This window comes from Scyliorhinus canicula, unplaced genomic scaffold (genome assembly GCF_902713615.1).
Source record: "Scyliorhinus canicula unplaced genomic scaffold, sScyCan1.1, whole genome shotgun sequence".
Lineage (NCBI taxonomy): Eukaryota > Metazoa > Chordata > Chondrichthyes > Carcharhiniformes > Scyliorhinidae > Scyliorhinus > Scyliorhinus canicula.
In genome coordinates, this window is record NW_024055480.1 from 25,611 (window position 1) to 49,807 (window position 24,197).

General features: G+C 47.1%; 1 protein-coding gene across 1 annotated transcript; it reads right to left on the minus strand.

Annotated features, from left to right (window-relative positions):
• Positions 1-12,003: 12,003 nt before the first annotated feature.
• Positions 12,004-12,909, minus strand: LOC119960065 (probable G-protein coupled receptor 139). Its single transcript, XM_038787946.1, has one exon. The coding sequence runs from the start codon at positions 12,907-12,909 to the stop codon at positions 12,004-12,006; it is 906 nt and encodes a 301-aa protein (XP_038643874.1).
• Between the last annotated feature and the right edge of the window lie 11,288 nt (positions 12,910-24,197).

The window sequence follows — 24,197 nt, forward strand, 5'->3', positions numbered from 1 at the left end:
TGGTCTGTAACTTTCTGATTCTCAAAGTTGTCAAGGGCTAGCAAGGTCTGGATCACGTAGCGATCGTTGTGTTGGCACTTACAGTTCGATGGCTGGTGCTCAACGGCCGGTGATGAAACTGGAGTCAGGAAGCGATGTAACAGGTCTGGGCCGGAGCAAAACAACAGACCTGGGCCGGAGCAAACAACAAACCTGGGCCGGAGCAAACAACAGACCTGGGTCAGAGCAAACAACGGACCTGGGCCGGAGCAAACAACAGACCGAACCATGTGCGGGACCTACTCTTATAGGTCCTAGATGTCCGTGCCCCTTGGGGCGGGTTCTTTCACCTGCTAGGTATCGATTGGGTCTTTCCCAATTGATATCTTTCAAACTCCCCAATCTGAGGGTCGTTCCTCGATGGGTGGGGCGGTTCCTACGGCTCTTTGTGTTGGTTGCTTTGGCGCCATTCTGTCTGGGCGTCTTTGGAAAAGTATCCATCGATATTTAAATGTTTCTATTGTCCGGGGTCTGGATCTGGATCACCTCATTACTATGCAGATCTGTTTCCCATTTGCACCTTTGGCTGAAACTCTGCACCTAGCCAGAAACTGGTTTATGTACGTGCAGAATGCAAAACAGTCTTCTGCGAGCTGTTTGTCCTCACTAAGACTGTTTTTCCCTGCAGCCTTAGCAGTTCTCCATTTTGTAGCCCAGTGTCCATCTTAGATGGCTACATACCCTCCTTGTGATCCTCACGAGAAATTGTGAAGGATCACCTATGCATGTTTCTTCGAGTGCCTTTGGGTGCCCTCTTTGGGTTCCCTGACCTTAGCAAGTTCCTGGGCGTCTACTCTGTCCTTAACTATGGCAAAAAAATGTTAACTCACATTTCTACTTGGCGCTATGTCAAAGGGGACATGCATTACCAATAACCGGGAACCTCTATCTATCATAACTACTCTCCTTATCTCATTTTAAACATTTTATTACAGTCTAAAAAAAAACCTTATCCATTCACACCACATTACATGTCACTTTCTGACTCGGCAGTCGAGTTCAGAACAATATAATACATTAGTGTCTTTATTAACATAGTGCTTTATTCATTTCCTGGGCATCAAGGGGTTGGGGGGATTGGTGAAAACCGAAAATAGGGGATTGAACTCCGTAAATGGTTGAGGGGCAGGAACGGGAGGTTCTCCTTTTCTATTTCCTCAACCTGAGGGTCTGTACTATGATGCAGAGAATTGCAATCACCAACAGTGATTCAATCACATACGACATTGAGTACCATGTCATGAATTTTGTGCACCAGGTCTGAACTTCGCTGATCAGTGCTGAGCACGGGGGAGTTGGTGTGAGGGAAACATTAACGGCGGGGGTTGTGGGGGAAACGTGACTTGCTTCCAGATGTACAAATACAACAACGTTTAAAACTAATAGGTAGGCTTCCATCATGGTCTTCTCTGTTCTCTTTGTCCTCTTCCTTCTGTATGGCCGATCCTTGCCATGAACCCTCTTTCGACATTATAAAGCTATGGGATCAAGCACAGTATCTGTCAATACACAGTTTAATATCCGTACTGTTAGTGTATCTGTCCTCTTATTCCAATTGACCCTTAAATGACTGGCCAAGTCACTCCCTGTGACTCCCCTCATTTTTTTTTCAAAAGCGAATTTAGGAGCAGAAATACACCTAACAACTTTCCTCCTGCGAGCCGTCTCGCAGGCTTTGCAAATTTACCACCCGAATGTTCCTGGATGTAAATAGCATGTGGGATGGCGGCCTAAGGGCTACGGAACGAAAAATGAAAGCAAATTTTGAAACGAAAAAGTCGAATGAGTTGCGTATGGGCCGCTGCGGGTAAGATTTGGATGGAATCCCCGGGCAAGGCGTGCTGTGCCGTACCCAAGCTTGGCTGACCAAAGGGGGGGGGGGGGTTCTCAGACAGGGCGGGTCCTCAATGCCGTTTCTCCACTGTCTGAGCAACCTGAAATGAATGGGCAAGAATGTAGTCGTAGTGGAATTGCAGCCTCTATTCCCAGAATATCGGGGCACCAAAAAACAAGGGTGGAACTCTGCACCTGGCCAGAAACTGGTTTCTGTACGTGCAGAATGCAAAACAGTCTTCTGCAAGCTGTTTGTCCTCACTAAGACTGTTTTTCCCTGCAGCCTTAGCAGTTCTCCATTTTGTAGCCCAGTGTCCATCTTAGATGGCTACATTGTGCAGGTTAGGTGGATTAGCCATGCAAAATTGCCACTTCGTCTCCAAGGACATGGATGTTGGGTGGGGTTATGAGGATGGAGTGGGCATGGGTGGGGTGGGCCTGGGTGGGGTGCTCTTTCAGAGGGTTGGTGCAGACTCGATGGCCCGATTGGGCTCCTTCTGCACTGGAGGAATTCTATTACTTTGGAACTACCACCCTTAAAATGCAGTGGAAGCAGAGTCCTTGAACATTTCTGAGGCAGGGATGGATAGATTCTTGATAAGCAAGGTTATCAGGGTCGGCAGGAATGTGGAATTGAGGTTAAACTTTTTGAGTGATGGAGCAGGATTGAGGGGCCGACTCCTAGTTTGTGTGTAAGGAGCAGGCCTGAGGGGCCGACTCCCAGTTTGTATGTAAGGAGCAGGCTTGAGGGGCCGAGTGGCCTGCTCCTAGTTTGTTTGGAAGCATGCAAGTACAGCAGGCGGTAAAGAAAGCAAATGGCTTGTTGGCCTTCATAGCAAGAGGATTTGAGTCGAGGAGCAGGGATGTCTTGCTGCAATTATACAGGGCCTTGGTGAGGCCACAGCTGGAATATTGTGTGCCGTATTAGTCTCCTTATCTGAGGAACGATAATCTAGCTAAAGAGGAAATGCAGCAAAGTTTTGCCAGACTGATTCTTGGGATGGGAGGGTCTGATGTATGAGAGATTGAATCGGTCAGGATTATATTCACTGGAGTTCAGAAGAATGAGGGATCTCATAGAAACCTATAGAATGTGGGCTGCACGATGGCGCTGTGGTTAGCACGGTTGCCTCACGTCACCGAGGATCCAGGTACGATCCCGGCCCTGGGTCACTCTCTGTGGGTTTTGCGCATCCTCCCTGTGTCTGCATGGGTCTCACCCCCACAACCCAAAGATATGCAGGGTAGGTACATTGGCCATGCTAAAATTACCCCTTTAAATTACCCCTTAATTGGGAAAAAAAAGAATTGGGCACTCTAAATTTATGTTTTAAAAAAAGAAACCTATAAAATTCTAACAGGGTGAGACAGAGTAGATTCAGGAAGGATGATCCCAATAGTGGGTGTGACCAGAAATAGGGGTCACAGTCTGAGGATATGGGGTAGACCATTTAGGAGAGAGATGAGGATAAATCTCTTCACCCAGAGAGTGGTGAGCCTGTGGAATCTGTCGCTACAGGAACTAATTAAAGCCAAACATTGCATGTTTTCAAGAAGTAGTTAGATACAGCACTGAGGGTGAAGGGAATCAAAGGATATGGGGGGAAAGCGGGATTAGGGTATTGAGCCTAATCAGCTCTGATCGTAATGAATGGTGGAGCAGGCTCGAAGGGCCAAATGGCCTCCTGCTCCTATTTCCTAAGTTGCTCCGTATCTATGCATGTAAATGGTCCAGGAGGTATGAGGAAGAATGTTTTTACACAGCCAGTGGCAATGACCTTAAACTTGCTGCCAATGATGGAGTTTGGAAATAGACACAATGAATGATTTTTTAAAAAATTGGACAGAAACCTGAGAGAAATAAAGCTGTGAGGATAGAGAGATAGAAGAGAATGAGATTTGGGAATGAGACAGGAAGGCGCCGGAGTGTTGAGTCACCGGGCTAGCAGATTGGCTGGTCAAGGGAGTCAGATGGTGGGGGGGAAGCTACAGCCAGTAGATGGCAGGGGTGGGGGTATCGGGGGATGAGGTGAGGGGAGGGGGGGTTGTTCTGCTTGGGAATGAGACAGGAAGGCGCCGGAGTGTTGAGTCACCGGGCTAGCAGATTGGCTAGTCAAGGGAGTCAGATGGGGGGGGGGGGGGAGCTACAGCCAGTAGATGGCAGGGGTAGGGGCATCGGGGGATGGGGTTAGGGGAGGGGGGGTTGTTCTGCTGATGGGAGAGGGACTTGAAATAGACACTGGAAAGGAGGTCGAGGGTGGAGGCAGCCAAAGGGCGGGCCAGGAATGGCGCGACGCACGGACCAGGGGCCGGCCCGAGTAAGGCTATGGCTGACCGGCGGGGTGGGGGGGGGGGGGTTGGGATGTGCCCCCCGACCAGGCTGATCACCTGGAACGTCAAGGGACTGAATGGGCCGGTTAAGAGGGCGCGGGTGTTCGCGCACTTGCGGGCCCTGAGGGCGGACGTAATTATGTTGCAGGAGACACATCTGAAAGTGTCAGACCAGACCAGGCTAAGGAAGGGCTGGATTAGCCAGGTCTTCCACTCGGACTTGGACTCGAAGTCCAGAGGGGTGGCAATCATGATCAACAAGCGCGTGCAATTTGAGGCAGAGGGCATATCCGCAGACAGGGGGGGCAGATACCTGATGGTACGGGGCAGACTGGAGGGGAGAAGAGTGGTGCTGGTAAATATATATGCCCCGAACTGGGATGACGTGGACTTCATTAAAAAAGTGCTGGGGAAGATCCCGGACCTGGATTCTCGCAGGTTAATAATGGGAGGGGACTTTAACATGGTCCTTGACCCGACTTTGGATCGGTCGTGTCCCAGAACGGGTAGACTCTCAGCAATGGCAAGGGAGCTGAAAGGGTTTATGGAGCAAATGGGGGCAGTGGATTCCCTGGAGAGATAGATAGCCAACAGGAAGGGGCTACTCGTTTTACTCGCACGTCCATAAAGTATATTCCAGGATAGATTTATTTGTACTAAGCAGGGACTGTATGGGGCAGGTAAAGAACACGGAATACTCAGCAATTACCATTTCAGACCATGCCCCGCATTGGGTGGACCTGCAGTTCGGGGGAGCGAGTTATCAACGCCCGCAATGGAGGCTAGATGTGGGACTGCTTTCGGAGGAGGGGATCTGCGAGAGGCTTCGGAAATGTATAAAAAATTACCTGTAGGTGAATGACACAGGGGAGGTCTCAGCGGCGACCTTGTGCGAGGCGCTAAAGGCAGTAGTGCAGGGGGAGCTGATTTCAATTGGGGCCCACAGAGCCAAGGCAGACCGGGCAGAGATGGATAGATTGGTCAGGGAAATGGGTCGGATAGATGAAGAGCACGCGGAGTCCCTGGAGGAGGTTTTACTCAGGGAGAGGCAGAGGCTACAGGCGGAACTGGGGGCACTATCCACGAGCAGGGCCGTAGAACAGCTTAGGAAGGCGAGGGGAGTGGTGTACGAGCATGGGGAAAAGGCTAGCAGACTGTTAGCTCAGCAACTCAGGAGGAGGGAGGCGGCCACGGAAATAGGTAGAGTGAGGGACGAGGGGGGGGGGGGCGCAAAGTGGAGGACCCGGCAGAATTGAATAGGGTATTCCGGGACTTCTATCATAAGCTGTACACTTCGGAGCCGCTGGAAGAACCGGAGGGGATGAAAAGGTTTCTGGACGGGTTAACATTCCCAACAGTTGGTGGGGGGCGAGTGGAAGAGCTGGGGGCCCCGATTAGAGTAGAGGAGGTATTGGGGGGCCTTAAGGCTATGCAGTCGGGGAAGTCCCCGGGGCCGGATGGATACCCAGTAGAGTTTTATAGGAGGTTCTCTGAGCTGGTGGGCCCGGTCTTGGCGAGGGTTTTCAATGAGGCAAGGGACAGAGGGACCCTGCCGCCGACAATGTCACAAGCCACCATATCTCTGATATTGAAGCGGGGTAAAGACCCGGAGGCGTCCGGGTTGTTCTGGAAAATACAGAATGTGTCATTTGAAACATAGAGGTCTGCCAACATCTGATCGGGGAGAGTGCAGGGAAAGATCCCACAAGAGGTTGGTGGCAGCTGAAGGGCACAGAAACTGTGGGCAGCAATTTCAGTCTATCAGAATGGTTATTACAACCTGCAGCAGGAAAAAGGCAAGAGAAAAAAGTTTTAAAAAATCTCTTTGTGTTGTTGGAAAATTGTGATGGACTGCCCCTTTAAGACCCGAAGTCCGATCCTTATCAGAGGTCCCGATCAGAACAGCTGAAACAAAGAAACCAGCGTGGACTTCAGACTCCTCCCCTTTTTCTCCCCACGAGGCAAGAAGCAGAACAAAGACACCAGGAGCAGAACACCAGCGGCACCCGAAGAAGGAAGAAGGACAGCAAGAGCAGAGGCCCAGCAGAGGGAAGGCCCAAAAAGACCAGACCAGACCAGACCAGACCAGAAGGAAGACGGAGCAGCAGCAGGAGAGAAGCAGCCACAGAAGAAAGAAGAGGAGGAAAAGAGAAAACTGCACCGGGAGAGATGACCAGGAGGCTTGAAAGTGAAAGAGAGAGAGAGAGAGTCTGAAGGCCTCACCAACCAACCAGACAACATCAAAAAGTAAATAATGTTTTAATTTAATGAGATAAAAAGAGTATGTTAATAATAAAATAATTTAACCTGAAAAAGTGGTTATTAGCTTACTTCACTTCCTTAAGAACGCAGGACCCGTGACATCGATGCCATTAAGGGGTAAGTAAGTAAATTCTTCAGTGAAGGTAGGAGTTATACCGGGGGATAACTTGAAAGGAGAGTTTGACCCGACTCGCACTCTCAGAGGCCTGTACTGGAGTCAGGGAGGAAGTTCCCTGTTCGCGGTTTTTAGAATATTGGCCCGTAAGGTTCGCTGGTATAAAGGGAATTCTAAAAACATATAGGTGAATTTAAAAAACAGGGTCCTACAGGCCAAACTCCCTGATTAATGTAGACACCAAGCTCCTGGCAAAGGTACTGGTGGGTAGAATGGAGGACTGTGTACCGGAGGTGATTGGGGAGGATCAATCGGGGTTCGTGAAAGGTAGGCAGCTGGCGACCAATCTGAGGAGATTACTCAATGTGATAATGATGCCCCCGGCGGGTAGAGAGGTGGAGGTAGTGGTGGCAATGGACGCCGAGAAGGCCTTTGACCGGGTGGAGTGGGACCATCTATGGGAGGTGCTCAGACGGTTTGGGTTCGGGGAGGGATTGGTGGATTAGATCAAATTATTATATCAGGCCCCGAGGGCCAGCGTCAGGACCAACAGAGAAGTGTCGGAGTACTGTAGGTTGTACCGAGGGACCAGACAGGGCTGCCCGCTCTCCCCACTGCTGTTTGCGCTGGCCATAGAGCCGCTGGCGATTGCGCTGAGAGCCACAGAGGGTTGGAAGGGGATGGTGAGGGGCAGGGTTGAACACAGGGTTTCTCTTTATGCAGACGACCTGCTCCTGTACGTGTCGGACCAGTGGCCGGGATGGGAACTATACTGGGAATGCTGAGGAAGTTCGGCCAGTTCTCAGGATACAAATTAAATACGGTCAAGAGTGAAATGTTTGTGGTCCAGGCAAGGGGCCAGGAGAACAGATTGAGAGGGCTACCGTTTTGGCTGGTTGAGGAAAATTTCCGGTATTTGGGAATCCAGGTGGCACGAGACTGGGGCAGGCTGCATAAGTTAAATTTGGCCAGGGTGGTGGGGCAAATGAAGGGAGAGTTTCGGACATGGGATGGGTCGCTGGCAGGGAGGGTGCAGACTGTAAAGATGACAATCCTCCCTCGATTTTTGTTTATTTTTCAGTGCCTCCCGATCTTTATCCCACAGTCCTTCTTCAAAAGAGTTAAAGGGCTGATCATGAGCTTTGTCTGGGCGGGAAAATCCCCGCGGGTAAAGAAGGTGATGTTGGAGAGGAACCGCAGCGAGGGAGGGCTGGCTTTGCCGAGTCTGGTCAATTATTACTGGGCGGCCAACATCGCTATGATAAGGAAGTGGATGGTGGGTACGGGGTTCATTTGGCAGCGGGTGGAGGCGGCTTCGTGCAGGGGCTCCAGCTTGGAAGCCCTGGTCACGGCTCCTCTACCGCTGCCGCCGGCCAAGTACACCACCAGCCCGGTAGTGGTGGCGACCCTGCGGATATGGGGCCAGTGGAGGAGGCATGTGGGAGAGATGGGGGCGTCTGTCTGGGCACAAATCTGCGACAACCATCGGTTTGCCCCCGGCAGTATGGATGGGGGGTTCCGAGTATGGCGGCGAGCAGGGGCGGGAAGGGTGGGTGATATGTTCCTGGAAGGGAGCTTCACGAGTTTGAGGAGCATGGAGGAGAAATTTGGGTTGGTAAGGGGAAATGATTTTCGATACCTACAGTTGCGGGACTTTGTTCGTAGACAGGTCCCATCTTTCCCACGCCTCCCGCCAATGGGGATCCTCGACAGAATAGTCTCTAGGAGGGAAGAAGGGGAGGGCAGAGTCGCGGGTATATACAAGGTGCTCATGAGGGAGGAAGGGTCCCAGACAGAGGAACTGAAACTTAAATGGGAGGAGGAGCTAGGCGGCGAAATGGAGGATGAGCTGTGGGCAGAGGCCCTGAGTAGGGTAAACTCGACTGCGACATGTGCTAGGCTCGGGCTGATCCAATTTAAGGTCATTCACCAGGCCCATATGACGGTGGCTCGGATGAGCAAATTTTTCGGGATAGAGGACAAATGCGCTAGGTGCGCGGGAGGACCAGCGAACCACGTTCACATGTTTTGGGCATGCCCTAAGCTGAGGGAGTACTGGGAGGGATTTGCGGGGGTCATGTCCCAGGTGCTAAAAACAAGGGTGGTGATGAGTCCAGGGGTGACAATTTTTGGGGTTTCGGAAGACCCGGGCGTCCAGGGGGAGAAAGAGGCCGATGTGTTGGCCTTTGCTTCCCTGATAGCCCGGCGATGAATATTATTGGCGTGGAGGGACTCAAAGCCCCCGAAGACTGAGTGGTGGCTTGTGGACATGTCGAGTTTCCTGGGGATGGAGAAAATTAAGTTCGCCTTGAGGGGATCTGTGCAGGGGTTCACCCGGAGGTGGCAACCATTTATTGACTTCTTTGCGGGAGAGTGAGTGTCAGCACGTGGGTGGGGGGGGGGGGGGGGGGGGGGGGGGGTAGAGTTGAGAAGGAGGGAAAATATGGCGGGTAGTACCAGTGGGAGGGGAGCGGGCTTGTGCAATATGTTACGATGGAAGTATTGAAAGTACGTGGATGTTTGCACATTTGTGCCTTTTTTGCTTTCTTTCTGATGATGTCTGTAACTGTTTATAAAGCCAAAACCTACCTCAATAAAATTGTTTATTAAAAAAAAACAAGACAAGCAGACTCACACAAGGAAATAAAACACAGTTGGAACCATCATCATATGCAGCAGCACATAGTGAGAAGACAGTAACACAGACATGAGGGTATACACTGCCGCCCACATTAGCACACATATATGGGCACACGGAGAAGCACGTTAACAGCTTACACACGGATAAAGAAAGACATACATGAAATACAGCAGAGCATTCGGATGCACACAGTTAAATGCAAACATTAGCGTGCTCATACACGAGAGGACACGAAAACACACATTAGTACACAGGGGACGTATATATTTCAAAACATAGTCATATAAATCTATCAATGCATACATACACGTATTAACACATCGACACAGACGTATATACGCGCGCATAAACATTCGTATATTGATAGATATGTGGTGCAGAAGGAAACATATCACTACATATATACCAGGCCAGAACACATAAGCGCGCATTAACACAACTCTGAATAAATAAACATAGACTTCAATACAAAATATCTCATTCATACAGAAACATAGACAGAAGCACGAAATGCACAAACAATCACACAGGTTAAAACTCATGGCACATGAACAATGAAATGAACGCTCATAAACACATTTGGACAGACAAACCGTTCAAGGCAAATCACGAGTTAGTTCAGCATTAAAGACAAACGACAAGATGAGAGTATATTTCTAATATAACATTTAATGGGCATATTCACCAAAATCTATCCCCATTTAATAATGTTCCCACTAACGCATAAGTGTTCCATTACCATAAACAACTAAGACAGGAACTGACGTCCGAATTCTTAGCAGAAATATTACAGTTTTCAAATAAGAAGCTCAGTGAACTTCCCTCAATATCAATCGTAATAATCTCACATTGTAACAAATTGTTCAAAAATAAACTGAAACTAAATAAAAGCTGCCATGTTTTCGACCCGGACTGTTTGAGGAACGTAAAGGAAGAAGAGCTGTGTAGACAGTGACAGAGATCGGTTTCTGAGTGGCACGAACTCAGCAGAGTGGGGATAAAGGGATCTTTTTCATGATGGCAGGCGGTGACTAGTGGTGTGCCTCAGGGGCCCGTGCTTGGACCACAACTTTTCACAATATACATTAATGATTTGGAAGGAGGAATTGAAGGCACTGTTGCTAAGTTTGCAGATGATACAAAGATCTGTAGAGGGGCAGATAGTATTGAGGAAGCGGGGGGGGGGGGGGGTGCAGAAGAACTTGGACAGGCTAGGAGTGGGCAAAGAAGTGGCAGATGGAATACAATGTGGGAAAGTGTGAGATTATGCTCTTCGGAAGCAGAAATTGAGGCATAGACTATTTTCTAAATGGGAAGATGCTTAAGAAATCAGAAGCACAAAGGGACTTGGGACTCCTTGTTCACGATTCTCTTCAGGTTAACGTGTAGGTTCAGTCGGCAGTAGGAAGGCAAATGCAATGTTAGCATTCATGTCGGAAGGGCTAGAATACAAACCAAGGGTGGACTTCTGAGGCTATATTCCCGTACCAGCCTCCCCAAACAGGCGCCGGAATGTGGCGACGAGGGGCTTTTCACATTAACTTCATTTTGAAGCCTACTTGTGACAATAAGCGATTTTCATTTCTTAAGGCTCTGGTCAGATCCCATTTGGAGTATTGTGAGCAGTTTTGGGCACCGTATCTAAGAAAGGATGTGGTGGCCTTGAAAAGGGTCCAGAGGAGGTTCACAAAAATGATCCCTGGAATGAAGAACTTGTATGAGGAACGGTTCAGGACTCTGTGCCTGTACCCGTTGGAGTTTAGAAGGATGAGGGGTGATCTTATTGAAACTTACGGGATACTGCGAGGCCTGGATAGTGTCGACGTGGAGGGGATATTTCCACTTGGAGAAAAACTAGAAGCAGAGAACACTCTCAGACTAAAGAAACGATTCTTTAAACCAGAGATCAGGAGGAATTTCTTCAGGCAGAGGGTGTTGAATCTGTGGAACTATTTGCCGCAGAAGGCTGTGGAGGCAAAATCACTGAGTGTCTTTAAGACAGAGATGGACAGGGTTTTGATCAACAGGTGGATCAGGGGTTATGTGGAGAAGGCAGGAGAATGGGGATGCGAACAATATCGGTCATGATTGAATGGCGGAGCAGACTCGATGGGACGAGTGGCCTAATTCTGCTCCTATGTCTAATGGTCTTATAGAAGATGTACAATGATTATTAAATTCGAGAATATATTACTCACTTAAGAAAGATAAAAGGTAATATGTATAATAACACAAGATATCCTGGAGGGAAACACAATTTAACTACATTTCCTCGGCTCTATCCTCGTAGAAAACACAGACCGCACCTGGACGGAAGACTATGAGGATGATAACGGCAACATCTGGACAACCGCTTCCACATTCATCACCCTGTTCTTCCTGAGCATGTAGTACAGCACAGCCGTTACTCTGGTGAAGGTGAGAAGATTCAATCCACTCACACTTCAAACTGACAGCAGCAGCAGTTTGAAAACTCATTGAACTTTTCATTGATTAAAAAATCTAACACTAATGCCCGAGATCACAAACATCTGCTTCGTTATTTAATCTTCTTTTACAGATTAAGTGACCGGTTGATTCTGCGTAATTATGCATCATTAATTGATGCGTAATTCTGAATGCTGGAATACAAGATTTGTGTTCAAACAGTTTAATGTTTCTGTATCTATTATAAACTTTATTTTGTTCAGGACCGTGAATTATTGTGGCTTTATCATCTTACTGTGCAAGTGTGATTTCATACTTTATCTACTTTGAAACATATTAATAGTCCTTAACTTGATCATGAAGCATCGGTTAATCTAAAGCAACTGCTGAAAATGACGAAGGGAAAAATGAGCAACTTCTTCAGCTCATTTCGGAACTTGGTCTGGGCTACTGCATAGATGAAGGTGTTGTTGCAGGAACTGAGTAACTGAAGCATGTTGGACGTTTCTTGAAATATGAAGTGTGGGACATTGAAATTCAGACCGGTGAAGTAGGCCTCACCTGTAACACGAACATATAGGAAATGTCCAACATATGTGACCCAGAGGAGGAGGAAGCTGAGCGAGATGGAGAAGAGCAGGACAATCGACTTCTTGCGGTTGGCTATCTCTGGATCTCCGTCACTCTCTGAGCCCTTCAGCCTCCTGCGGGCTCTGCTGGCCTCTACAATGTGCCTTACAGTCAGGGCGTTGAGCATCAGAATAAAGAAGAACGGAAGAAAAGGGGTTAATATGTGGTCGAGCCAGTCTAAAGCTTGCCACGATGGAATCGTGTAATAGCTGGACTTAATTTCACAGAACCAGGGAATCTCGTCCAATATGTACAAGGGCTGGTAGGTGAAGTACAAAGGGATGTTCTTGGCGTAGCTCAAGGTAATGACCATTCCTATGACCAGCAGTGCCGTTTTCTCGGTGCAGTATCGGCTCTTCAGTCTCTGACAGCAGATGGATACAAAACGGTCGAAGGTGAAGGCCACGGTCAGCCATACTGAACCATCACGGGTCGCATAAACGAGCACGGTGCTGACAGCGCATCCGGGGGTGATCGATAGGATGCTGTATCTAAAGTAAATGCCACCAATCCGGTTGAGGATAACAGCGGTGACCATGACAAGGAAATCAGTCACTGCTATCGCTACCAGGTAGTAGGTGATACACCGAGAGAGTCCGCACCGTCCTCGGGATAGGATGATGATCGCCATCAAGTTGGCTGTAATAGAGAAAAGGGAGAGCCGTCACTGAGCAGACTCCAAAAACCAGCGACTCCCTGATCCATTCTGCTGCTGAATCCCTCCTGACCTGTCCATTTCGCACCTCCACATTTCAATTATTCCAAAACCATTACTACTTGATGCAAATCCAATGCTGGATTAAACGTTTGTCAATTCATCAAATATCACAATCAGTCCCTGCAACAAACTCTGCTCTCTGGCCACTGGGTCGATTCCCGTGGCTGGCCATCCTCTAAAGTTAGAGACCATTTACAATATTCAAGTCTTGTTTGACGGTGGGATGAACTTCCAAACGCCCACATTCCCAAACCCGTCGGTCATAAGCACCGACACTGCATACTTCGACATTTCTCCACAGCCTATGGTATCGCCGGTCTGAAAGTCTGCCTTAGCTTAAGAGCTACTCAAACCCTTATTTACCACTTTCATATGTCTACCCTTCCAATTTGCATCGCCAGTGAACTCAACTGAAAGGGGCGGTACGGTAGAATAGTGGTTAGCACAGTTGCTTCACAGCTCCAGGGTCTGAGGTTCCATTCCCGGCTTGGGTCACTGTCTGTGCAGCGTCTTCACATCTCCCCGTGTCTGCCCGGGTCTCCTCCGGGTGCTCCGGTTTCCTCCTACATTCCAAAGATGTGCAGGTTAAGTGGATTGGCCATGCGAAATTTCCCTTACGTGTCCAGGAAGGTTGGGTGGTGTTACTGGGTTATGGGGATACGGTGGAGGTGTGGGCTTGGGTGGGGTGCTCTTTCCAAGGGCCGGTGCAGACTCGATGGGCCGAGTGGCCTCCTTGTGCACTGTAAATGCTATGATTCAATGATCCAAAACTGTTGTTCCTAATGAATAACTCATACCACATCCCGTTCAGCCATTGTAAATGTACTGCCTTCGATCACAGCGCCAGGGCCCTGGGTTCAATTCTGACCTTGGGTTACTGTCTGTGGAGTTTTTACTTTCTCACTGTGTCTGTGTGGTTTCCTCTGGGTGCCTCTCACAGCCCAACGATGTGCAGTTTAGCTGGATTGGCTATTCTAAATTGCCCCTCAGTGTCTAAAGCAGATGTGTAGGTTAGGTGAGGCTAAGGGGTTATTGGGAAAGCGCAGGGGACTGAGCCAGTGCGCAGTACTCTTTTCAGAGTTTGGTACATGTTCGAATCGCCTCCATTTGAACTGATTCTATGATTGCCTAACAAAGCCTATATTTCAGCATTCTCTTGATTGTTTCACTTACCTCATGCGGCTTATTAGACTAGTCCCTCCCCATTCCTGTGCCATCCTGCAGCTCAATAACGATTTGTAGCAAATGTGTTGCACTGTTTAACAATATAACGTCCGCACAATGCTAAACATTATAACTCATATTTCTGCAGTCTAATAAATAATTGTTCTATCAGTGTGAAGGGCAATTTATTGACCATTTATTGTCCTGCCCTGTAATACAAAATTAAGTAATGCACTCTAATATATCGTAATGCAATAAACTTTTCAGCACGATCCTTAAAGGGAAGAGATAAGAATTCTGGAGATTCAGAAGAAAAATAAATATTGCAGTTGAGATTCCGCTCTTACCTGGGACACCAATAATAGCGAGTGCCGGGTAATAAATGGCAGAAAATGGTCCATTCGCTGGTCCATGCATCGCCTTTCAGGAACCAATTGAATTCTGCAAGGTGAACATACTAGGTCTGCAAGACTTCCAAAGGGTCCCTCATTTATACCAGTGAGAGTCTCCAGAGGGGCAATTAAATTCCAACATGTACTTTAGTTACAGATCGGTGAATAAACAAATTAAGAGACGAGTACATGCCTTTCATTTGTTCCCTGGGGTGAACTGCTGACTGCAACTTTTGCGGTCCCTCCCAGCCCCAAGATAATTCTCTGTGCCTCCATCAATCAAAACACCTCTTGTTAACTCTGAGCTGAAGTCTGATCTCTGATAAAAATCTGTCTCTTTCAATATCTGACATATTGTGCTTTTAGTTGACGGATACGTTGACGTGGTTTGCGTATTTGTAAGTGTTCTGGTGTTTAGTGCTGTATTGATACACAAATATTGAAATATATTTGCGAGGAAAGAACTTGAAATAACTAATCGCAAACATGGGAGGACGTATGAGGTCGAACCGATCGCAGGCAAATGCTGCACCGTGTGCACACAGCAGACCCCTTTGTTTATCCTCGGAAACCATACATACTGTAAGTGCCTTCAGATGTTCCAGTATGAATTTTAAGTTTCTAGTGAAGAAACAATTGATACCTGGCTGGTGGAATATCAATTCCGATAACATTGGAGCAAGTAATTACCGAGACATGACTCATAAGCAATAGCAACAAGTGCAGTGAAAATGGAGGCACGATCCATAAAATCTAGAAATGAACATTTTTCGGACAGTGGGCTTGCAGGCAAAATTACTGAATATATATAAGAAGGAAATAGAACACTAAAGGTGTCAAACCGTGTGGAAAATGTGCTGGGGTATAGTTTTGGTAGAGAACCCATTGTGAACACGTTGGATGGAGGAAACGGCTCGAAGGGCCTAATGGCCTTCTCCTACTACTATCTAAAATGTTTTTATATTTCGATGATGCACGGTGCTGTGTGGTATTACCTGAGATTGCACCTTGTAAACTACAGAGGCATTGTCTAGCTTAGTGTATCATTTCATTATAATATGAAAGCAAATTACTGCGGATGCTGCAATCTGAAACACAAGAGATAATGCTGGAAAATCTCAGCAGGTCTGGCAGCATCTATCGGGAGAGAAAAGAGCTAACGTTTCGAGTCGAATGACTCTTTGTCAAAGCAGTCGTTCGACTCGAAACGTTAGCTCTTTTCTCTCCCTACAGATGATGTCAGACCTGCTGAGATTTTCCAGCATTTTCTCTTTTATTTCATTATAGTAGGTGCAGTATCAGTTACTGCTGTAACACACCATGCCACTGCTCATATCGCACTTGATTTGGCCACTGTTTATACTACACTGTGTTACGTTATCAATACTCCACGAGGGAGGCATGGTGGTGACAAGATCTAATGCAATATAAAAATACATATGGTCTCGTGGACTTTATTTTTAATTTTTCAAATCAAGTGGTAATTTAGCATGGCCAATTCACCTATCCTGCACATGTAATGAAAATGAAATGAAAATCGCTTATTGTCACGAGTAGGCTTCAATGAAGTTACTGTGAAAAGCCCCTAGTGGCCACATTCCGGCGCCTGTTCAGGGAGGCTGGTACGGGAATCGAACCGTGCTGCTTGGTAAGCCAGCGATTTAGCCGAGTGAGCTAAACCAGCCCCTGTTTGGGTTGGGGTGAGATCCACGCAGACACGCGGAGAATGTGCAAACTCTATACAGCAGTGGCCCCGGCGGTTCGAACCCAGGTCCTCAGCGCCGTGCGGTAGCAGTGCTAACCACTGCCCCAGCATGTCGCCCTCGTGGAGTATCAATAACAACTGTCCCACCGGACCCCCAGGTCTCGCTGCATTTCCCAGTTTCCTAAACTGCCATCATTCAGAGAATAATCTGCCTTCTTGTCTTTGCCACCAAGGAGGGTAACCTCACATGTACAGTCGTTGGAGATTGGCATGCAGGTACAGCAGGCGACGAGGAAAGCCTATGATATGCTGGCCTTCAGATAGAGAAGGTTTGAGCACAGGAGATGGGATTGCTTTCAACAGTTATATGGAGCCTTGGTGAGGCCGCACCTTGAGTATTGTGTGTAGTTTTAGTTTGAGGAAGGACATTCTTGCTTTTGAGCATGTCCAACGAAAGTTCACCAGACTAATTTCCGGGATGGCAGGCCTGACATATGAAGAAATACTGGATCGGCTGGGTTTGCACTCACTGGAGTTGAGAAGAATGAGAGGGGATCTGATAGAAACATATACAATCCTGATGGGACTGCACGGGCCAGATGCGGGACGAATGTTCCCGATGTTGGGACTAGGGGGTCACAGCCCAAGTATAAAGAATGAGCCATTCAGCACTGAGATGAGGCAGAACTTCTTCTCTTAGAGAGTTGTCAACTTGTGGAATTCTCGACCACAGAAAGCCGTGGGGGCCAGTTCGTTGGATATATTCAAGAGGGAGCTGGACGTGGCCCTTGCGGCTAAAGGGAGCGAGGGGAATGGAGAGAAAGTGGGAGTGTGAGATGGAATTTGCATTATCAGCCATGAACATTTGAATGGTGGTGCAGGCTCGAAGAACCGAATGGTCTACGCCTGTTTTTCTATGTTTCTATGTTGATATGTATCAGTGACCGAACACATGCAGATATGAAGTTGAAGAGATTTAAACACAGGTTTGTGAGAAAATGGAACCTGTTGCCACATGGAGCTTGGAGCAGAGAGTATTGATACATTTATGGGCAGACTTGGAAATACTGGAAAGAGAACAGTCTAGACGGACACAGGGAGCTGGATGGAAATGGTCAGTTAGATGTCGGGCGGGAGGGGACAGTCTGGTCTGGAGTATATGCGCAGACACAATTTAGTTGGGCCGAATGGTCTATTCCTCTCCCCCAATTTCTATACTATGTAAACCACAGAGAATACTGCGTGCAGACAACCACGGAGAGAATCAGTCATGGGCGGAAAGAATTGAAAATGTCAGAGAGCCGGAAGAGGCAGTTCCCAGTGAGTAACAGTAAAACCCACTGCGGAAACTGAGCAGACTGAACCCAACCGACAACTCAGAGACTTTGGGACAAGTTCCCACGATTACAAGAAACACAAACAGCAAGGTTAAATACATAAATTTAAAGAGAAACGGAGAAAAAAATTAATGAAAGAAGAAAATGGTCAAATCGTAGAAAATGCAATCAGAAACTCTGGGAAATGTTAAACCACAGTCAGTGATTGACCTTTCAACACCGTGTCCAACATCAGTTGGGCCCCATTGTTGCTGTTGATTCGCAATGAATAATGTTGGAGCTTGCTGTGCCTGGTGATAAAATCCAGTTGGGTTACTCTCCTCACAATTATTTTAGGAACAGATTGGCTCACGGATGAAAAGATGTTCCCTTGGGTTTGTCTCTCAGCAAGGAAAAACGGAGCTGAATAGTCACATAATCGTGGGCACCACGGTAGCATGGTGGTTAGCATAAATGCTTCACAGCTCCAGGGTCCCACGTTCGATTCCCGGCTGGGTCACTGTCTGTGCGGAGTCTGCACGTCCTCCCCGTGGGTTTCCTCCGGGTGCTCCGGTTTCCTCCCACAGTCCAAAGATGTGCGGGTTAGGTGGATTCTCCATGCTAAATCAGCTCCCACCACCCATTCTGACAGTGCATTTCAGATCGTTAGAGTTTACTGGGTGGAATAAAACATCACCTCACCAACATCCCCATTGGTTTGCATTGTATCAATTGTATTGTAACAGTGAATACAATTAAAATGCAATTAAAGTGATAACATTGCCACAAAAACTGAGCAATTCACGCGATTGGCAAATACTCCAGGTTAATCAGTGGTTAAACCATTTTCTTAATCCATGGTCAGGTTTCTGTACAGCTCTCTCCGTGCTCTGTATCACTGTGTGTGTAATCCTCACCATGGTCAGGTTTCTGTACAGCTCTCTCCGTGCTCTGTATCACTGTGTGTGATCCTCACCATGTTCAGGTTTCTGTACAGCATCCTCCGTGCTCTGTATCACTGTGTGTGTGAGATCCTCACCACGTCCAGGTTTCTGTACAGCTGTCTCCGTGCTCTGTATCACTGTGTCTGTAATCCTCACCATGTTCAGGTTTTTGTACAGCTCTCTCCGTGCTCTATATCACTGTGAGTGTAATCCTCACCGTGTTCAGGTTTCTGTACAGCTCTCTCCGTGCTCTGTATCACTGTGTGTGTAATCCTCACCATGTTCAGGTTTCTGTACAGCTCTCTCCGTGCTCTGTATCACTGTGTGTGTAATCCTCACCATGTTCAGGTTTCTGTACAGCTCTCTCCGTGCTCTGTATCACTGTGTGTGTAATCCTCACCATGGTCAGGTTTTTGTACAGCTGTCTCCGTGCTCTGTATCACTGTGTGTGTAATCCTCACCATGGTCAGGTTTCTGTACAGCTCTCTCCGTGCTCTGTATCACTGTGTGTGTAATCCTCACCATGGTCAGGTTTTTGTACAGCTGTCTCCGTGCTCTGTATCACTGTGCTGTGTGCCGGCTCAGTGCAGCGTAGTACACAGCAGAGTCGCTCGGTTGAAGTTTGGAGATCTTTAAACGGCTGATTTCCTTGGAAGTGTCGATAGAAGCAGAAATTCTCCCACCGGCAGCGTTTTCTTTATTCTCCTGTCCTGAAGTGTGTCTCTTAAGCAGGAATTCCGGAGCCTGTCCTGGGGACTGACGGTACCAGCGTACTGTGTACTGACACAACCCTGAATATTCCCAATTTAAAGTAACTGTGTCACCGGCAGCAGAGTTTTGGATAGGCGGGTTCTTGGACACCAAGGAACTGGAATCTGGCGGATGAAAAAAACGTCATTTGTTTTGTTCGGGAAGCCATTATTTGTTAATCACGTGAATAGCTCAGTTGTTTATGGTATTGTTTTTATTTTAATTCTGCTTGAACTGTATTAACTTTTATGTCAATATGAACCAGTGAGGAATGAGTGGTTATTATCTTTCCCGCCACAAGCTCGAAAGTTCCGCAATGCACACTCGATATATGTGGTGGGAACTGATTCCACAAAGACTTATAAACGGGCAATGACCGGGATAGGAAAATGCTGAGTTATAGGAAAATTAAATGGTTCATGGGAAGAAGTGTATTTCATTGACAAAGGGCAGCATCTGCCCGTGGGGCCTAATGCGATCCTTACTTCTGCATGTTTCTACCATGGGTGTGACATTTCTGCTCCTATTTTCCTTGCTGAGGAACAGACGCGAGGGAACATTTTCACATCAGTGAGACAATCTGTTTCCTGATATAATTGGCCGAGTTTAACCGAACTGCATTCATCACTTAGCACAGCAAGATCCAACAGAAAATGCTTGCGATTCATTGGCTATGGATACAAACCGACGTTGGACATCCGTAGTTAGATGTCAATCACTGACTGCAGTTTAACATTTCCCGGAGTTTCTGACTGCCTTTTACTCTGTCTATTTTCTTGAATCAATAATATTTTTCTCCGTTTCTCTTTAAATGGAATCATTTACTGTTAGTTTCATTTTATTTCTACATTTACTTTGCGCTGTTTGTGCTTTTCGTGATCGTGGGAACTTGTCCCAAAGTCTCTCAGTTGTCGGTTGGGTTCAGTCTTTACAGTTTCCGCAGTGGGTTTCACTGTTACTCACTGGAAACTGCCTCTTCCGGCTCTCTGACAATTACAATTCTTTCAGTTTATTAACTGATTCTATCTCGGGTTCTCTGAGCGAACTTTTCTGTAAGTTTTATATTGTGTATAAAATAGAGGAATAAACGATTTGGCCCAACTGATTTATGTCTGTGCATACTCCAGGTCAGCCTAACCCGCCCGAAATCGAGTTGGCCATTTCCATCCAGCACCTTTTTTCGCTCCATTCTGTTTCCCCTCCTTTATTTTCCAGCCAACCCATTTCTGAACCAATTGCCTTTGCTCCAACCACTCAATGTGGCAGCGATTGGTATACCCTGATGTCTCTGTGTAGAAATATCTGTTTCCAATTTGTGTCTGTTTTCTGTTAATGACTATTACATGTTCACCGTCCCTTTCTCTGGAAAAACGCACAAATCGCCATTCAGATTTATGTTTATAATTTAATTCACCTATAAATCCTCCTCGTGGGCAGCACGGTGGCGCAGTGGGTTAGCCCCGTTGCCTCACGGCGCCGAGGTCCCAGGTTCGATCCCGGCTCTGGGTCACTGTCCGTGTGGAGTTTGCACATTCTCCCCGTGTTTGCGTGAGTTTCACCCCCACAACCCAAAGACGTGCAAGGTAGGTAAATCGAACACACTAAATTGCCCCTTAATTGGAAAAAAATAAAAATGAATTGGGTACTCTAAATTTATTTATTTTTTAAATTCTCCATCCCTCGGTGAAAGTGGACCCAACATGTTGAACCTTTCCAGAGAGATTTGCATTGCAGCTGATTTCCGTCCTCAGAACCGCAAGATTCAAAAGACAATTTCTAACGGATAGAAGTAATACCGACGAGACCACCTTTCAAAGTTGACCCGCCATTCATTTATCTGGTCGCTGATCCCTTACCTCAACAACCAGCCCCCCCCCCCCCCCCAATGTCGCCATAACCTTTGATACTTTTATATCTAACAATCTATTCAACACTTCTGTGAATAAACTAACATCTGAGAATCCAGAACTCTTTGAGGAACAGAAATCAAAGATTCACATGAATTGGTTAACTAAAGAAATGTATCCTCTTCTTAACTCTACTGCCGAAACACATATTCTGAAACTGGGATCCCAAGTGAGAACCTAGCCAGCGTGGATACACTTACCCAGTATCTGGTCTGCCAAGCCCTTTGAACATATGGTATGTTCTGATGAAGTTACATCTCAGGGCTCTACATTACATGGTCTAAATAACTCAATTTCAACTCACAGTAATTTACCTCAGGAATATTTGTTAAATTTCTTCCCAAGCATGGAGATAATTTCTGAACTGAGGTGACTGAACCCTGTGCAGCATTCCAGACCATAGTCCCAGCACTGATCTCTGCTGAACACCACCAGTAGTCACAGCACTCCATTCAGCAAATAACCCTTCCATTACTACTCTCTGCCTTCTATGACATAGCCAGTTCTGTATCCTTCTTGCAAGCTCACATCTGATCCCGTATGACTTCACATTTTGTACCAGTCTGCCACGAGGGACCTTGTCAAAGGCCTTACTGAAGTCCATATAGACAACATCCACTGCCCTATCTGCAGCAACCACCATTGTGACCTCCTTGAAAAACTCTATTAAGTTAGTGAGACACGACCTCCCCTTCACAAAACCATGCTGCCTTTCACTCATACGTCTACTTGCTTCCAAATGGGAGTAGATCGTGTCTCGAAGAATTCTCTCCACTAATTTCCCTATCACTGATGTAAGGCTCACTGGCTTGTAGTTCCCTGGACTATCCTTGCTCCCTTCTTAAACAATAGAACAACATAGGCTATTCTCCAGTCCTCTGGAACATACCTGAAGACAGTGAGGATCCAAAGATTTCTATCAAGGCCTCAGCAATTTCCTCGCTAGCCTTCTTCAGTATTCTGGGGTAGATCCCATCAGGCCCTGGGGACTTTTCCACCTTAATATTTTTCATGACGATAATCCTCAACTCTACTATCCCACCTTATACCCCTAACGCTCGACGCCCTCACTGAATACATGTCTGTCTCTTTCAGCCTTGAACATGCTTAGTGACAATATTTCACAGTTTCACGGCCGTCTGAGTGAACAAATTCCTCCTAGTCTCTGTTTTACATGGGGCCCCTTGACTCAGAGATTATGCCCTCTGCTTCGAGACACTCCCACAAAAGGAAATCATCTCAGGATCCAGCCTGTGAAAACCCCAGATTATCCTATCTGTCTCAATAAGGTCAAGTCTCTTTCTTCGAATCTCCTTTATAGAAATTACCTCCGAAGACGGGGCCAACCTCGTGAATTTTCTCCGGACTGTTTCAAATGTCGGTACATGTGTTTCCTCAAATGTTGCGTTTCTTCACATGGTGCATCAATCACATTGCGCAGTTCGGTGAACGAACGGCTGCCGTGGAGAGAGCTCTAAGAGCCGATGTGGTGACCCAATGGACAGACACAGACCCCCCCTCACAGACCGACTCCGACAGCGGAGTCCGGACCGTCGACAATCTGCTTTCATTAAAAACAGTTCGGAATGAGAGCCTGTGATGTTGAGCATGGACATGATGTGCCATTAAACTAGTAATGGTCCACATACTGTCAACACCCACCAACACCACCACCCAACCCCAATTACCACTACCCCTATCCCTCTGGCCTCCTGCTCCATATACAGTTTCCACAGGAAAGACCTGGGCCCAACTCCAGAATCATATTCTGCTCTGAAATCAACATTTGCCGCCAAGAATATTACTTAGAAAGCAGATCAGCTCCAGTTTCAATCGGTTTTAAGGAATACGGATCATAATAATAAACTGAGGGCTTAACATTCACGGACACGCTCTGTAAAATACCGGGGTTTGGAGCCACTTACCGGCTGTGACAGTCACCACCGTCCCGGATCCATCTGCAGAAGCATCATACCAGTTATTACACAGTGACGCGGTTCTCAGACTCCCCGGTACAATAACCACCGACACCTCAACCAGCAGGAAAATGATCACCAATCATTCGAAGCTGCCCAATTATTCGGGGGGTTGAAATACATAAACAACATCCAATGTTTCAAAGACTCTGTTGATTTAAACCGTTCTCTGTGAGGCCCTGAGCTATGACTAAATGTCTGGAGGCAGGAAATATTCGCTTCATATAAACCGACGAAAATGATAAAGAAAGATGGAAATGGTGGAAATGACAATGAAACGTAACCAGGTTACAGCCATGATAACATCATCCCGATAATTCGCCACCAGGCCGGGCGAATTGTTACTTGCTTTGTGCGGAGGAAAGTTGTCCCGGTCTCTGTCACTGTGAATATCCCAATCCAAGCACAGTATGGCAAGTCAATATAAAATCCCCGGCTATATGGTGAACGTGGGGACATAACTTCAACAGTGGGGACTGCGGTTCCCAGTTCCCTCTGTTGGACCAGGATCCGGCTTGTCTGAGGGTTCGTCACTGAGATCAGTTATTCCCAATCTCCATTCACTGACACTAATTTCTGGGAAAGTATCAACATCCGCACAAACTCGGCGTTTATAAAACTCAAGATGTTAAAGGGAATGATCCAGTCTCATTATAAACCAGAGCATGGGGCAGACATTGGGAGGCGGAACTGTGGGGGTTTCAGGGCAGATTAACTCCGCTTTTACATTTGTTTCTGTGATAATCCGCACTGAGGGATTTTGTACCGTGGGAAGCCGAGACCCATCACTATGTGCTCCTGTATCTGTACTGAGCTTTACAGAAATAGGTGGCGCTGTCTTCAACTCTCACACCCCGAATTTCCAGCGAAAATGTATTTTCTGCTTTATTCACCGTCACAACAAATCTCCCTCCGCTGGAGATCCGCTCCCAATCTGCCCCGGTCTGGGGTTGTCTGAAGAAATCCCCGCTTTTCAATTGAACAGTATAATAGCTACTGTATAAAACACAGGTGATAGTGAGAGACTGGCACTCCTCCTTGGTCACC